Source organism: Drosophila subpulchrella, chromosome 3R (assembly GCF_014743375.2).
Source record: "Drosophila subpulchrella strain 33 F10 #4 breed RU33 chromosome 3R, RU_Dsub_v1.1 Primary Assembly, whole genome shotgun sequence".
Taxonomy (NCBI): domain Eukaryota; kingdom Metazoa; phylum Arthropoda; class Insecta; order Diptera; family Drosophilidae; genus Drosophila; species Drosophila subpulchrella.
The window spans coordinates 9499526-9514901 of record NC_050609.1 but is presented as its reverse complement, the minus strand read 5'-3'; the positions used below and the strand labels follow the sequence as shown (position 1 = coordinate 9514901).

Below are 15376 nucleotides of genomic sequence, written 5' to 3'. Positions count from 1 at the left end.
TGCTGTCGAATTACGGTTAGATAAAATCCTGCTTAGCTAAGGGCAACCCATTTGTTTGTTTGTTCTTATAAGTTAGAATCTAAATTTTAGCATCAGCAAAAGTCAATTTAAACACACGCTTTTAAAAAAGGGGAAGCAAACACTTTGGAGAGAGAAAAAGGGGAGAGAACAAAAGCTTCAGAAATGTAAAATACGGAAAGCTTTTGACATACAATATAAACATGTAAAATGCAAGTTTGTAGATCAAGTCTAATAGTTAAAAATTATAAATTCAGTTTCAAATTCGTTAAAAATTAATCAAACTATTAAAACATAAAAAAATTTATACTTTTCTTATCCACATTATGTCAAGACGATTTTATATGTTTTTCCAGCTGCTTATCACTCACATTAAGGACACAACGCCCATCACCGCCCCCTGTCAACTTGTGTAAACATCAACGGCAACAGTTGTTCTATTTTGGCGCCAAAAATAGCTGAGAATGTAAACAACTATGCTCGCGCCAAAAGCTCGCTCTTTCACTCAACGACGCTCTCGAAAACCGTGTAACAGGATGTAGGTCAACCACTGCGTATGAGCGATATTGCAAAGGCAATAGAGTTTCGCTTTCAGTTACCGCACTTTCAGTTGTTCGACTCACGTACAACGGGACACCTAACACGGATAATGTGAAAACTCGAGCGCAGGTTTTTCCAAAGTGCTGCGAAGGAAATTCGCGCGCGACTTTTCCGAATCAATACAGCGACTTAAGTGCCGGGCCAAAAAAACGCAATAAAAGGAAGCAAACGGAACTACAAACAGGCCGAACAATTGAATTTTATTTTTGGTAACCCATTGACATCGTTTGCAAAAAAAAGGCAAGTGACTCTCAAACTGGACAAAGGCTAAGCCTTAAAAAAAAAACGAAAACATTTTGAGTTGCTTTTAATGGTTGTTTAACAAGTGAATAATTGTTAAGCCAAGATGGAAATGAAAGTCTTCAGTACATTACTAAAAAGGCAATCTAATGTATAGGCCCTTCCATATAAATAAACTATTACAAATAAGTGAATGAAATATAAATAAATGCAAAATGCAATAAAAATTGACTATTTAATTTATAAGCCCTTCCATAAAGAAACTATTAAGAATTCAATAAATTAAATTAAATAAATTAAATAAGAATAAATGTGAAAATCAATGATTTTGTGCTTATTTCGATCAAAGAATAAGAAATACAAATTTCTTCCTTAAGAAAAAGGTGTTACTTTGTATGTCTCCATTAAAGTTTTCAAACAACACCTTTTTTTGCGTGTGGCATTAAAAATGCAAAAGTCTTAAGTGGCGACTTCCCCAAGTCCACCTGCGAAAAGGTTTGGCTCTTATCGCGACTCTAGAGACTCGCCCATCGGTTTCATTCAACTTGGAGCATGTAAATTACACATACGCCGCGTTTTCCCGGGAAAACTTGCAAGAAATTCAAAAAAACAGTATAAAACGCTGTGTCAAGTGACAGAAAAGCTGTCAGAGAAGAAGGGGTTGACTTTGGTGGGCATTTGAAATATTTATGAAAGCCAGCGCGTTTCCATGAAGCCTTCCACATTTTTTTTTCGCTCCTCCGTTGTTTTTGCTGTTTATCCTTTATTTTTCGGTTGCAGCCTTTCGCACTCGACATCAAGGGTAATTAAAATGTGGACACATTAAGGCGTCTCTTGGTCCTGTGGTTGTGGTTAGCCCCTCACAAACACAAACAAACACGCACACGGATAAAGATATCCTTGCAGCTGGTGACGAGTGAGGCGAGGGAAAAAGTTTGGGACTTGCGTTTAGGTTAAGTTGCTGCCCCAAAGTGGAACGTTTTATATACTCTGGGGAACGGGGCTGGCGTGTTTAATCCTCAACTACCTCACCATTATCCTGCCCGTATAATTAAACAAATATTTTAATTAGAAATGTGTATTAACACTGCATGTTTGAACTAAAATTGCGGTTTTATTCTGTCACCCGCAGGAAAGTTCTTAACTTAAAGGAATAGTTCTGCAATAATGGCGCTGCAATTTTATTCTAATGATTTCTAGTTAACTTTATGATAAGAAATTTGTTTTCACCAGTTGTTAGCTAAAATAAGATTACCTAAATCTACCTTTTAAATTTGTATAATATATTATAAACGTGGTTTTAAAAGATGTTTCTTTATCTGGTTTGTTAAAAACTACATAGGTCTATACCATTTTACCATTTCTTAATTAATTTATAACCCTACCAGGTCTACGATGGCTTAATTTTATGAGCCATGATTTGCAAGTCCTACAACGGAAGTTGTATTTTCAAAACTAGTTTCCCATAGCCAGTTTTTCCTCAAAGAATCCTTGACAATGTATCCTTTGACCCCCCCAAGCCTCATTAATAATCGGCTGCCTTTTTAGGCTTCCGTTGTTTTGCTTTTTATTGCCGCAATCAACGGTTTCCGTGCGTGTTCCCCAGATTGGCATTAGAGTCGGGGACTGTCGGCATTTCGGGGCAATAACCAGTCGACAAAAAATAGAAACAAAGTTGTGTATAATTCATAAGGCAATGGCATTACCATTGTACTCAGATACTTAGATACCCAGTTGTGGTCAGTGGTGTTGATGTCAGCCTTGGTTTCGACCAATATTAAAGCCCAATAATTGGGATTACGGGCAGAAACACATGTGTCGGTAAACAAAATGCCTTGAATGGAGGATAATTTAATGGGAGAGACTTTCATTTGCCCGACTCCCATGTCGGTTATTTCGTATATGTATCCCCGAGGCCGTTTTACGTTAACATCATCTGCATATAACAACTTGGCTAAAGGTTTTTTTTGGCTAACCAAACGTAGTCAAAAGGAAAGTTTGACATGCCGGGCAAAGGCATGCTTTAAGGCCTTCAGGAAGGTCCCAAACATTTGGCTTTGTGAAGAAATTTACCTTAACACTGGAATGGCTAAAACGTGCTCACCTTCGTTCCACACGAGTGATTAGAATGTTTTACGGAAAAATCGCTTAAAAGTACTGCATAAAAAGAAGCTACATATATTAAAGCGGGTCTAAATTGAGTGTTTCTGATTGAATTTCCAGCTGCGGAAGCTCCAATCACCATCACCCCTTGGCTCTAATTCAATTCTGACCTCATTTAATGTTTGCTTCAATGTATCTTAGACATTGGCCTGCAATCAATTTTGCTTCCGATGCACAGATAAAAACAAGATGAAGTAGATCTAAACAAATCTAAATATTGCTAGGAATGAAAGTAATATATATAAACAATAGATTGAACTAAGAGAACTATATTTATCAGTGAGCGTTTGAAAAAATCAAAGCCATTATTTTAGATATAAACAAATATGCTTTTAACTTACTGATGTCTTATCCTTAAACATTTACCTTGAATTACTGAATTAAATTAAATATGTTGTAAAATATTTCTTCGCGTGTCTGAATGCCTGACCTGCTACACATCAAAGTTACCTTCAGTTGGGCCAGGTCTCCCTGGTTTCCATCGTTTTGCTCGACTGGAGCCGCACCATAAATCAAAGGTGATGTGACGCAATTTTCTTGCAATCGCCAGCGATGCTACACGAAAGCTAAACAGTAAAAAAATATATTCCCAATATTCCAATTTGTTTACATTGTTCGTTCAATAAAGTCAAGGCGCCGTCATCGTGTGACCTCGATTACCGACCGGGAATTGTCACAGTTTAGTTCTGAATTAAGTTTTATGGCACGTTGATGGGTGGGAAAGTTTTATTACCAGACCGCCCAAACGTCTGCCACGCCCCCTTCGCCCCTGGTGAGTTCAAAGTTGAAAAACCTCAAAGGAACCTACATGAATTTGAGGGAAATCAAAGCAGGCAGTATAAAATATTTAAGAGGCAATTAAACGAGGGCACGTGCATATGAATGTTTCTTAACTCAAAAGGATGCAGGATGTGCCTGGGAAAATTGTCGGAATTTCCCTGAGGCTTTATTGTGTCATTAATCGAGAATACGTATGTGAGTACGTTTGTTTCACCGGAAAGGAGGAACTTACTTCCGCTGATCCCAACTTGATTACCATCTACACAGAAAGAAAGAGTTATAGCTAAGTGGTTTTAAATACTTGTTAAAAATTGTACAAATAATCTTCAACTCAATTTGTACTTGCCCTAAATAAGAATATTATTATATAGGAAACAGGAACCTACTTTTGGTGATCCCAACCTGATTACCATAATTAAATAAATAATAAATAAATTGTATTGAAGGTATGAATAATATTCTTTATAAGACATCAATATGATATTTTTATATAACGTAAATCAGTATAATATGGCAACGGAAAGAAGGAACTTAAAGAAAGTATAATTATTAAAGAGCATTTTCTGTTCTTAAGTTATTTGTTGAGATGGAATTAATAATTTTGTGTCCTATAAAACATCAATAAGTTATTATTAGATCCCCTAAGCAGAGGAAGGTGCTATTTTAGTCAGAGGAAATTGGCAGTATTTCGCGGATAAATTTTCTCCGTGAGTGGATGTGACACGGGGACATCTACATACATCCACATCCACATCCGACATCCGCTGGCTCCATTTGCCTGCCAGCTTCGTCCTTCGTCCTTCAGCGGAGTTCTTCTGCTCTCCTGCATGTCCTGCAGCCAGACAATGTGTGCACTGGTGTGCGTGCGAGCGTGTGAGTGAGTGGGTGGGTGGGTGTTTGTCTGCGAATGTGTGTGCGTGAGTGTTGAAGGCCATGTTCAAGTACGTCCTTCTTTCCAGGACAGACTTTGTTTGCTTTTGATTTGCGCTTTTTCGTGGTGGTGCACTTCCGCCGCCGCCTTTCCTCTTTCACTTGGTTTACCTTTCGATTTCACATCGAAGCATTAAAAATGCATATGCCATGATTATTACACATACGCCATGTGTTCCGCAGCCATTTGGTATTTATGAAAAACAGAGCGAGATCGAGCAACAAGCCAGTTAGCCAGCAAGCAAACAAACAGAGCTTGAAAAAACGCCGCTTAATCCTTATTCATGGCTGCACACTTCGCAGGGTTTATTACGCCCGTGTGCGTCATCCGGCTGTGGCTCCCAAACTGTTTCGCTAATTACCCAACGCAGCCTAGATTGTATCTCGTTTGCAAGTGAGTCAGCCTGAAAAAGCAGGAGGCTAACAGCAACAATTACAACTTGACCCAGGACCAAGGACAATCAGTCCAATTACACTGGCCAACAAGTTCTAGGGGATGCAAAAATGTACAAAAACATATACGAATTCTATCTAATTCGGTTATTTTGAACTCTAAAAATCAGTTTTAATATAAGTATTTTAAATTTAATTAACTGACCATTATATATGGTATCTATAAAATATGTTATACTTGGTCCAAAAACCAAGGACAATCAGTTAAATTACACTGGTCAACAAATTTCTAAGGGACAAAATTGTACAACAGATCTTTTTATAAGACTGTTGAGGACATTTGAAAATGTATTCCCTGACCATGATATACATATGTATGTATGGGAACTATGTTAAACTATATCGTAGTATGTTATATTATAACATTTTATTGGAATACCAAAAAAATTTACTCAGAAAATGTTTAAACATTAATATTTAAAAATTATTATTTCATAACGTATCATATTATATGTTTCAAAACTTGTAAATCAAAAGATATTTTTAAAAACTATATTGTCAAGCTATTTTCACATGCAAGATTTAAGTTAAACAACTTTTAACAATCCTTTTGTATAACTTATAAGTCCCCACTTTATTATTCTAGTTGTCAGTCAAAAAGTACCTGCGGCTAAAGTTTCGCTAGCCTGGGTCTGAACAAAAGCAAATGATATCCTCACACCGGGTGTGGGCTTTAGTTCTTCATTAATATTCAAATTAATTGTCGAACAAGGGAGTCCCTTTCGGGAGCGCAACCTTGCTGGGTAGTGCCCCGTCCAGGAGACTCTGATGGGAGACCATGGCGCCAAGAATCCCGCAGTGCTGCTGCTTCCCATGGCTGCTGCGCCACTATAGCTTCCACTCAAATCGGGGAGCTTTAACTCAAAGCCCCCGACTCGCGAGACTTCTTCTAGTGGCTGATGCTCCGCGAATTGAATTCAATTCAATTTAGTTCCGAAACGCCGCTCACAATGAAAAGTCGCTGAATTCGCTCGGTTTGGTACAGGAATTCGAAAAAAACGCAATCCAAGTGAAGTAATCAGGTCTATAAAGAATTTTTTCCGTGCTCTCGGTGCGTATAATCTGTTTATTATGCCTGGTTTTGTATGTAATCGAAATCCGGTTGTGATTTTTAAAAAATACCATTTGTTTACTGGCGGAAAATAGAACTTGATAAAAATATACAGAAAACATTCTCGGCGCCCAGAGCTATATTCGCCCCTCGATATATATGCAAATACGTATTTAGTTGGCTTTCCGTTCGATGTGGTTTTTGTGTGTGAATATTAAATGAAAGGAATTTCAGCTACGACGGGCTATCTAAATACGTACAAACAAATGCATAATTTTCAAATAATTACAAAGGCTACAAATATTTTCATAAAATGTTTATCTTATAAAAGCCAATGAACAAATGCAAAGAGAAAATGTTATCTATTTATAGAAAAGTAAAAGTCCGAAAAGGCAGATATAAAATATAAAACAATAATAGACAAGTATAAGTCCGAAAAGGCAGATGTAAAATATAAAACATTTCAATTAAAAACAAACAGAATGTCATAAAAAACACCTGAATGTGACCCACAAATCCTTCTTAATTTATTCATGGAACGAAACCATCTTGATGCCTGCAGATATAATTGAGCACCGACTCTTTATTTCAGATGCACATAAATTTCACCGAGCCTCGAAAAGCATAAATAATCCACACTCTGCATACACAGAACACAAGTGACACCAGAACCCAAACGATGAGGTGAAGCAACTATTAAATTGTTTATTTATCATTTATTTAAGCATATTACACGAGACAAACGACAAAAGTCACTCGAGTATTCCGCACATATAAAGTAACCACATTAACAGCCACATATCGAGACTACGTCATCGCCAAGGAACCTGAACAGCAAAAAAAATTTAAGTTTGAGCAAAACAAACATAAAAAAACGAGCTCAGTTCAAGTTCTTGGCAATGGGAAGTAGTCTCCCCATCATTTTGAAGGCAGACAAGCTTTGGCAGCCCGTCTAGAATTAAGACCCTCTCTCGAATTCGGGGCTTCCTCTCACTCTCACAAGCTATACTATAGATGGTATATATTTTGGGTGCCTTTTTTGGGGCATGAGGTTGGTTGGCAATTCAACAGGTGCCCAGCAGCTCAGAACCGAAACAGAATGTAACAATTCCCCAGCAGTTAAAGTTGAATTAGCAAAGCTCGTAACCGGAGAGGGAAACCCTCCTTGTCGGCGTGGAAATGGAAAACCCCCCATTTTGCCACTCGAAGAACTCAGCTTAGTGAAAATTTCAGGGCTCCTTTGTTGTTAACAGCAAACAAAGCGTAAAAAAGCGTTGAATGCTGAGGTTGTAAATCTCTTGAAAACTTTGGTTTTGTCCGATTATCCGAGTCAAGGTTACCACATAAAATTTGTATGTGCTGCAGAAAGAATATTATGGCTATATTATAATGAGTCCCCAAAGCCACCGCGTAAAAAAAGTAAGAAAGGTAAACAATGAAAAAGTATTCTGGGAAATTTGAATAAAGTCAACAGCTGCTAAGCGTTGAATAATTAAAAGAGACGTTGGAATAAAAGAAAAGTTTGATGGAAATGAAAAATACACTTTGAAAACTTAGCAAAGTTTTGGAAAATACATTATGAAAGTAGATAAATTAAATTAGTGGCTTCAAAAGTTTGTGGAAAGCATGGTATCATAAGACATTTCAAGTTTTAATGGCTGACTATTAAATCTTTTTACATTTATTTAATTTTATGCATTCAAAATTAAAATAAATAAAGGATGGCTGGCTATTCTTTGAAAGAATTAAGCAACAAAAGTTTACTTTCACAAAGTAAAACAGGTTATTCGATACCCTTATGCTTTCTTTGTTTCATCACCAACTTCACAGAAAAGTTGAGCTACCCTTGAGGGAAACGAAAGCTATTTTGTGTATCCACTCAACAGGTAACTCGGTGGGTGGTGAGCAGCAACAGAAAACTCGTAAAATTGTGTCAATTTACCCCGCCCACATGCCGTATGAGCAATGCGAGACTCTATTAAAGAAATGAAAAATTAAGCTACGTAAACAAACAAGGTGTTTGTAAGCGTTTTGTGTTCTATAATTTACAGAGAGTATATGGAGTGTAGAGAGCCAGCGAGGCATTCCAAGATCACATTTCTAGCTAATAGCACAATATACTAGTATGACATCATCATTATCATGAGCATTGAGTTCGACGTCGGCATCTTAGCCGGCAAACGCTAATGAGTCAGCTGTCGAGAGCTTTACAATCGGAAATATCTGGTAAAGATGCTTATCCGTATACTCACCATTTTTTAGCGATAACACCTCGTCGGTGCCCCTGGCGGAGTTCACCAACCCACCCGATCCCACGGAGACCGAACCCTTTGTGCCCCTGGTGGAGGCCAAAAAAATGAGTGAAACCCCAGTGGTGGCGCCTGCCACGCCCACCGGCAATGGCACACCCACTCAGACGGGAAACGGAAATACAGCCGTGGCAACCACCAAATCCGCCGTCGATGACAACAGCATTTTCTCCGTCTTCTACACGCTGGGCAAGAAGGTGGCCATTGTGGGCTCCATCTATCTGGTGGGCTACATGGGCTGGTCGGTGGCCTGGCTGATAGCTCCGGTTATCCTCTCGGTGGCTCGGGATCAGTTGGCCAAGACCTCGGAGAAGAAGCGGGACATTGCCAAGGCCTCGGCCCTTGCTTCCGAAAAGGATGTGATCCTGGCCAGAATCGATGAGCTGCCCGCATGGGTCTACTTTCCTGACGTGGAGCGTTGCGAGTGGCTGAATAAGGTAACAAAACTTATTATGAATAACAACTGAGTACTTTTAATAACTGAAGTATAATAGTTAAATCATAAGATTTAAGTAAAAATTTAATTTTAATCCAACATGGGACTTTCCAGAAATACTATGCATGACTTCAAAATGTATTTCCTTTCAACTAAGTTTCTTATCTAAAATATTTTCTTCTTTGATAAGTAAAATTGTATTATAAAAACCTAAGAACATTTCATAACAAAATGCATCAGCCTCACTCTGTATGGGATTTTTTTTCCTTCCCAATTGTTATATATATTATATTTTCTATTAATACTTTAACTTGCAAATATTTAATGACTATTTACTATATAATACCATGTTTTCTTTTATTTTCAGATACTCAAGCAAGTGTGGCCCAATGCCAATCACTTTGCTCGCACTTTGGTGAAGGAAACCATCGAGCCCAATGTGGCATTAGCACTGGCCAACTATAAGATGAACGGATTCCGTTTCGATCGCATTATCCTGGGCACGATACCACCTCGCATTGGGGGTGTTAAGATCTACGATAAGAACGTGGATCGTAATGAGATCATCATGGATCTGGATCTGTTTTATGCCAGCGACTGCGACATCAATTTCTATTTGGGTGGTATGAAGGGTGGTATCAAGGACTTCCAGATCCATGGTTGGGTTCGAGTGGTGATGAAGCCCCTGATCCGATCGATGCCCCTGGTGGGCGGTCTTCAGATCTTCTTCCTGAACAATCCGAATATCGATTTCAATTTGGTTGGAGTGATCGATTTCATGGATATGCCGGGTCTGAGTGATTTGCTGAGAAGGATCATTGTGGAGCAGATTGGCAATGTGATGGTCTTACCCAATAAATTGCCAATTTCGTTGAGCGAAGAGGTGTCGGCGGTGGCTCTTAAGATGCCCGAACCAGAGGTGGCTTATAATAGCAATGGGAATTAGTTATATATATAATATAATACCTTTTCAGGGCATCCTGCGCATTCATGTGGTTGAGGCCAAGGACCTGATGAAGAAGGACATCAGTGTGCTGGGCAAGGGCAAGTCCGACCCCTATGCCATCATAAATGTGGGTGCCCAGGAATTCAAGACCCAGATTATAGACAATAATGTGAATCCCAAGTGGGACTATTGGTGTGAGGTACGTATTCCGTGAGATATTCCCTTGGGGATCCCGAGATCCTCTGAGCTTGTTGCGTTGCTTTTTGTAGTCTGCTGATGTTGTTGATCGATTGCTGCATGATACAATACCCAACACAAGACCACCGATTTCTTGCATAGTTCGTTGTTTTGCCCTTCTGTTATTTCCATTTTGATTTTATCATTCTTTTATCACTCGATTACTTTGTTTGGCGCCTGAACGCAGGCAACTGTTTTTATTGAAATGGGTCAATTTGTCGAGATTCAATTGAAGGACTCGGATGAATCCAAGAAAGACGAAAACCTTGGCAGGTAAGCAATGTTTTCATTTAACTTTTTTTGAGTTAGCACACAAAACCCCACTGAAACTGCACCCCCCTTTGAATACCAGTGAGTAATGTGTTTGCCGATTGAATTGAGAGCCCTTTTTGCATGATGCTGCCGAAACTGAAAGTTGACAGGCTCGGTTTTTTTATGTTTCGTTTCGCCCTGCTCTATGGATTAAATACTCTTTTCTCTTCTCTACTCTACTCTACCACCCCAAAACACTCACACATTTGTTTTTCTAGGCGTGTATTTTCACTACCATAGGCCACTATATTGGGTTTTCTTTGTGGGACTATGATCAGACAATGCCAGGTGTACAGAGCGATGATGTATTGGGCAGGTTGTATTGCCGCATGAAATTGCATTCACAATCCGTTTGTTTGTTCTCTCTTAGTTCTTCGTGTTTCTTGATTTTTATTTACCTTCTGAATACGTTTACTAACAAGCACTGAAAAAACACAGCAAAGTGATGAGAAATCCGGATTTCTGACCTAAATAATTTTGTTCAAACTGAAAACAAATTCAATTTCATTTGTGTATCATTTAAAATACCGTAGCATAGCTTAATAATTTCTTGAAATGTACTAGAACTTTACACTATTCACAAAATATTTAACACCATATAGGGTATTTTTATAAAACTATTAATCATAGATATCCAATTTATACATATATTATTGAATAGTATTTTCAAATTACTTTACTTTGAATATATTTTTGTAATTTTAGATAGTATTATTGTTATTTATTGGTCAAATACTTATAGTTCCTAAGAATTTCTCACCACTTTCGCAAAACCGACATAAGCTGCCACTACTTAACCCAAGAGACCTAATTTGCATGCCCTTTGACACCTGTTTTTGAGCCACAAGCAGAAGCTGGAGCACTTTAAACCACAGACACAACACACTGAAACCAGAACCACCAGCATGTCGATGACAATTTTCGTAGTTAGATCAGACCCTGTAAATAAAAAACACCCCTAACGAGACCGTAGTTTTTGTAGATTTTGCGCAGCAACTAACCATTAATAATGCGAAAATGTCTTTTACCCTGCTTTTGGTTCGAACGATGAATATGAATGGAGCAGGCTGTGGTCGAGGTCTCGCAGCATGCCATACTCGTGCTCAGACTTTTTGACTGGGACCGCACTAGTGATGACGAGTCGCTCGGCAGGTTAGGCAACCATCTATTTGATTGATTGATTGAACACGAACGAACACGCCCCCACAAAAAAAAATCGGACACAGTTAAGCCCCAAGAACTGCCACCACCCCAATTAAGAACTCAGAAATAGATACCATGAAAAGGCTTGATTTTAAGAAGGTCCCCCGCTAACAATGTAACCATGGTTTTATTTTCCTTGATTTAAAATCAACTTTACCATGAACTAATTTTATATTTTAACCTCCCAAAACAGAGCCAGCATCGATATTGCCAGCGTCATCAAGAAGGGCGTTGTTGATAGTGTAAGTAAATCGAGTTATATCAATTATTATCATCTAATTTAAAGAATTTATTCCACAGTGGCTCACCCTGGAAGATGCCAAGCATGGACTGCTTCATGTCCGCCTGCAATGGTACAAACTCACTGCCGATCCCAATGATCTCCAGCAGATCTTACTGGAAACTCAGCTCCTACGCGTGACCTCCATGAGCTCGGCGGTTCTCAGTGTTTTCATCGATTCCGCCAGGCATTTGAAGGTGGGTTTATTAAAAATTAATTATATAATTGATCATAAATTGACAAATCTCCACTCCCAGCAAGCTCGATCCAGCTCCAAACCAGATCCCTACCTGGTTTGCAGTGTCAACAAACAAAAACAGCAGACGGCCATGATAATGCGGGATGATTCCCCAGTTTGGGAGCAGGGCTTCACCTTCCTGGTCAGCAATCCCGACAACGAGAGTCTGAACATCAAGATCTACGACCAGAAGACCGGAAACGACATCGGCCAATACACCTACACCCTCAGCACTCTGCTCAAGCAATTCAACATGGAGGTTATCCAGCAGCCTTTCCAACTTCAGAAATCTGGTCCGGAATCGAAGCTCTATATGTCGCTTTCACTCCGTATCCTTAAGCCTGGTGAAATCGACAAGGAATCGGATGCCTTGGAACAGGTGGCGGCCCTCACTCGCAGCAGTTCTGTGAAAACACCAGATGTGGCTGTAGTGGCACCTCCAGCATTTAAGGTGGGCTAATTAGTATTATTTACTGAATTTATATAGCATTCAAAGCTAAAACCAATTATAAAAATTTTGGTGATAATAATTTTCTATACTTACTTAAGCATCACTAATAGATTCTTGAGATTTCAAAATAGGTGCCTATAAGGGAAAACTCAAATTTAATTTATACTTAGGAGCTTTGATTAAAGGCTTTCCTCATATTATACCCCACTTATCTGTACTCTCATGAAAAATAGTTTTTTGTCAAGGTCTATTTTAATCAAGAATGTTTGCCTGACTTAGTTCAACGTCCTCGATAGTATAGTGGTTAGTATCCCCGCCTGTCACGCGGGAGACCGGGGTTCAATTCCCCGTCGGGGAGAATCGGTGATTCTTTTTTTTTTTCATCAGCAAATCTTTTTTTTTCGTTTTTAAATTTTGTAATGAACATAATATTTCTTATTTATAAGTTTCACTTATATCTATTAAGATTATATACTGATTTTATAGGGCGTTATATGTTACTCTAGGCAAATGTTGTTACAAGTTTTCATTTTCCATTGCCTTTAGGAATCTCAGACATCCAGCAAGCGTTTGTCCACCGAGTCGCCCATCAGTGAGGAGGATCCTGCAGTGGCTACGAAAATCTCCCCGGCCATGTCGGCCTCCACCTCCAGCGAGAAGCCCATTAGCGAGCTGGCCGCATCCGTGCTGACCCATCGCTTCCCGGACTCCACCTCATCGCCTGGTGAACACGGACTTGGGCGGATGCAGTTGTCGATCCGGTACAGTGCCCAGCGTCAGAAGCTGGACGTGACCATTCACAAGATCCAGAAGATACCGCTACGTGATCCCAGCAACATACCCGATCCGTATGTGAAGCTATATCTGCTGCCTGGTCGAAGCAAGGAGTCCAAGCGAAAGACGGGTGTGATTAAGGACAATTGCAACCCTGTTTACGATGCATCCTTTGAGTACCTGATTTCCATTGCCGAACTCAGGCAGACGGAGCTCGAGGTGACGGTGTGCACACAAAAGGGATTTTTATCCGGCGGCAGTCCCATCATAGGCATGGTAGGTACTCGAAAGCAACCCCTAAGATTAAGCCACCCCCGAACGTCCTGCACATCCTTATAATTCCCAAGTGCTTTTACTGCACGGAAGCAGTATAAATAGGGAAGAAACTCCCTTGAACTTCGTTCTTGCTTCGGCAGAACATATACTAAAATTGGAACGATACAGAGAAGATTAGCATGGCCCCTGCGCAAGGATGACACGCAAAATCGTGAAGCGTTCCACATTTTTTTGCTCCCTAAACACTAACACTCTTTTTATGTCACATACTTTCAGCTGAAAATACCTCTGGACGATGCCGAGATTACAACACCAGCTGGCTTGAGTACTTGGTTCGACTTGCAGCCTGAAATACGGCACGAGTAGTGAAACCGGAGTCATGCGAATGCGGAGTCTCATTACAGCACAATCAACTCAAGAACAACCTAACACTTTTTTACCAATCGCACTTAAAGCCTTTTGTATTTGTTATGTGTATACTTTATTTGGTCCCTAACCAAAATGAAACAAAACTCTCTTAGTCGTGCCTCTATATTTAAAACTATCAATTTATTGTAGTCAAATAAAACGAACTGTGTTTTCAACAAAGAAAGAAAGACTTTCACTTATTGTTTTCCATGTTGTGCAGCCAATCAACAATTTGAGAAAATGATGCTTAGGGCAGGTATTCAAAAGTAACCCCTAAGATCAAGCCACCCCGAACATCCTGCACATCCCTACAATTCCCAAGTGCTTGTTCTGCAAGGATGCAATATAAATAGGGAAGAAACTCACTTGAACCTCGTTCTTGCTTCGGCAGAACATATACTAAAATTGGAACGATACAGAGAAGATTAGCATGGCCCCTGCGCAAGGATGACACGCAAAATCGTGAAGCGTTCCACATTTTTTTTGTTCATTAAACACTCAATATTAATACAAGAGGAGGATATTCATTTTCCTACAATGAAGTTATATGAAAAATCGTATTTTTTAAAAGCAATACAGATAATACTTGTTTTTTTGTAAATGATAATAATAATATTATGATGAAAATGAATAGGCAAACCAAAGACAATCACCATGGTATTTTCCGTTTTCGCCAATGTAGATCCTATGTTGGTGATTTTTTGATTCAAGAAACAGATCAATAATCATTATTTACAGTCCCTGAATAATATTGAACTTTGCTAAAAATATATATTTTTATGAAGTTACTTTTGTCTTTTAAAACGCGTTTTCTACGCTGTAGTACCATTCATCGCTTTTTAAGCACTGAATCACTACAGTCGACTGTGAGATGATTTTGTGCCAGTGCTGAATTGTGGAACTGCAGGGTATTTATTTTACATTACATTAGTTCTACATAAAATAGCGCCACTCGTTTAAATTGGGAACATCATAAAACACCACCGCTAGAGGTCGCCAGGATTCACGTACTTTTTATAATTCCCAACTGCTTTTTCTGAATGCAGCTCGTATATATACGGCCTTTTTCAATACGAAATCGTTCTTGCTTCGGCAGAACATATACTAAAATTGGAACGATACAGAGAAGATTAGCATGGCCCCTGCGCAAGGATGACACGCAAAATCGTGAAGCGTTCCACATTTTTTTGCCAACCTAAAGGTGAATAACAAACTCAAATCGTTTTGCTTTTCTGCTTTCGCCATTATTTATTATATTTCATCAATATGTA

The 15376-nt window shown here is 39.1% G+C and overlaps 1 protein-coding gene and 4 non-coding genes across 9 annotated transcripts; all 5 read left to right on the top strand.

Annotated features, from left to right (window-relative positions):
• The first annotated feature begins 838 nt into the window (after positions 1 to 838).
• Positions 839 to 14289, top strand: LOC119556098 (extended synaptotagmin-2). 5 transcript variants are annotated; one of them, XM_037867982.1, is made up of 11 exons: positions 6102 to 6235; positions 6828 to 6919; positions 8498 to 8981; positions 9348 to 9899; positions 9955 to 10125; positions 11542 to 11627; positions 11872 to 11920; positions 11979 to 12155; positions 12216 to 12647; positions 13194 to 13697; positions 13974 to 14289. In XM_037867982.1, exons 2-11 carry the CDS (start codon positions 6915 to 6917, stop codon positions 14061 to 14063), a joined length of 2550 nt encoding a protein of 849 aa, XP_037723910.1. In that variant the 5' UTR covers positions 6102 to 6235; positions 6828 to 6914; the 3' UTR covers positions 14064 to 14289. The 5 variants fall into 5 exon arrangements, with proteins under 5 accessions (XP_037723927.1, XP_037723910.1, XP_037723893.1 ...); XM_037867965.1 differs by lacking the exon at positions 11542 to 11627 and adding an exon at positions 10694 to 10791; XM_037867974.1 differs by lacking the exon at positions 11542 to 11627 and adding an exon at positions 10351 to 10436.
• Positions 12934 to 13005, top strand: Trnad-guc. Its single transcript has one exon. It is a non-coding gene; the product is annotated as a tRNA-Asp (tRNA).
• On the top strand, positions 13822 to 13928 carry LOC119545859. The gene has a single exon (XR_005219138.1). It is a non-coding gene; the product is annotated as a U6 spliceosomal RNA (small nuclear RNA).
• A 191-nt stretch (positions 14290 to 14480) lies between the features above and the next one.
• Positions 14481 to 14587, top strand: LOC119545858. Its single transcript, XR_005219137.1, has one exon. It is a non-coding gene; the product is annotated as a U6 spliceosomal RNA (small nuclear RNA).
• Positions 14588 to 15185: 598 nt separating this feature from the next.
• LOC119545856 lies at positions 15186 to 15292 on the top strand. Its single transcript, XR_005219136.1, has one exon. It is a non-coding gene; the product is annotated as a U6 spliceosomal RNA (small nuclear RNA).
• The last annotated feature ends 84 nt before the right edge of the window (positions 15293 to 15376 follow it).

Excerpts from the sequence above, each read along its gene's own strand:
- LOC119556098 (XM_037867965.1), top strand. Across the intron at positions 10,126-10,693 it reads AGTGGGACTATTGGTGTGAG|GCGTGTATTTTCACTACCAT; the intron begins GTACGTATTCCG and ends TTGTTTTTCTAG. Across the intron at positions 12,156-12,215 it reads ATTCCGCCAGGCATTTGAAG|CAAGCTCGATCCAGCTCCAA; the intron begins GTGGGTTTATTA and ends CTCCACTCCCAG.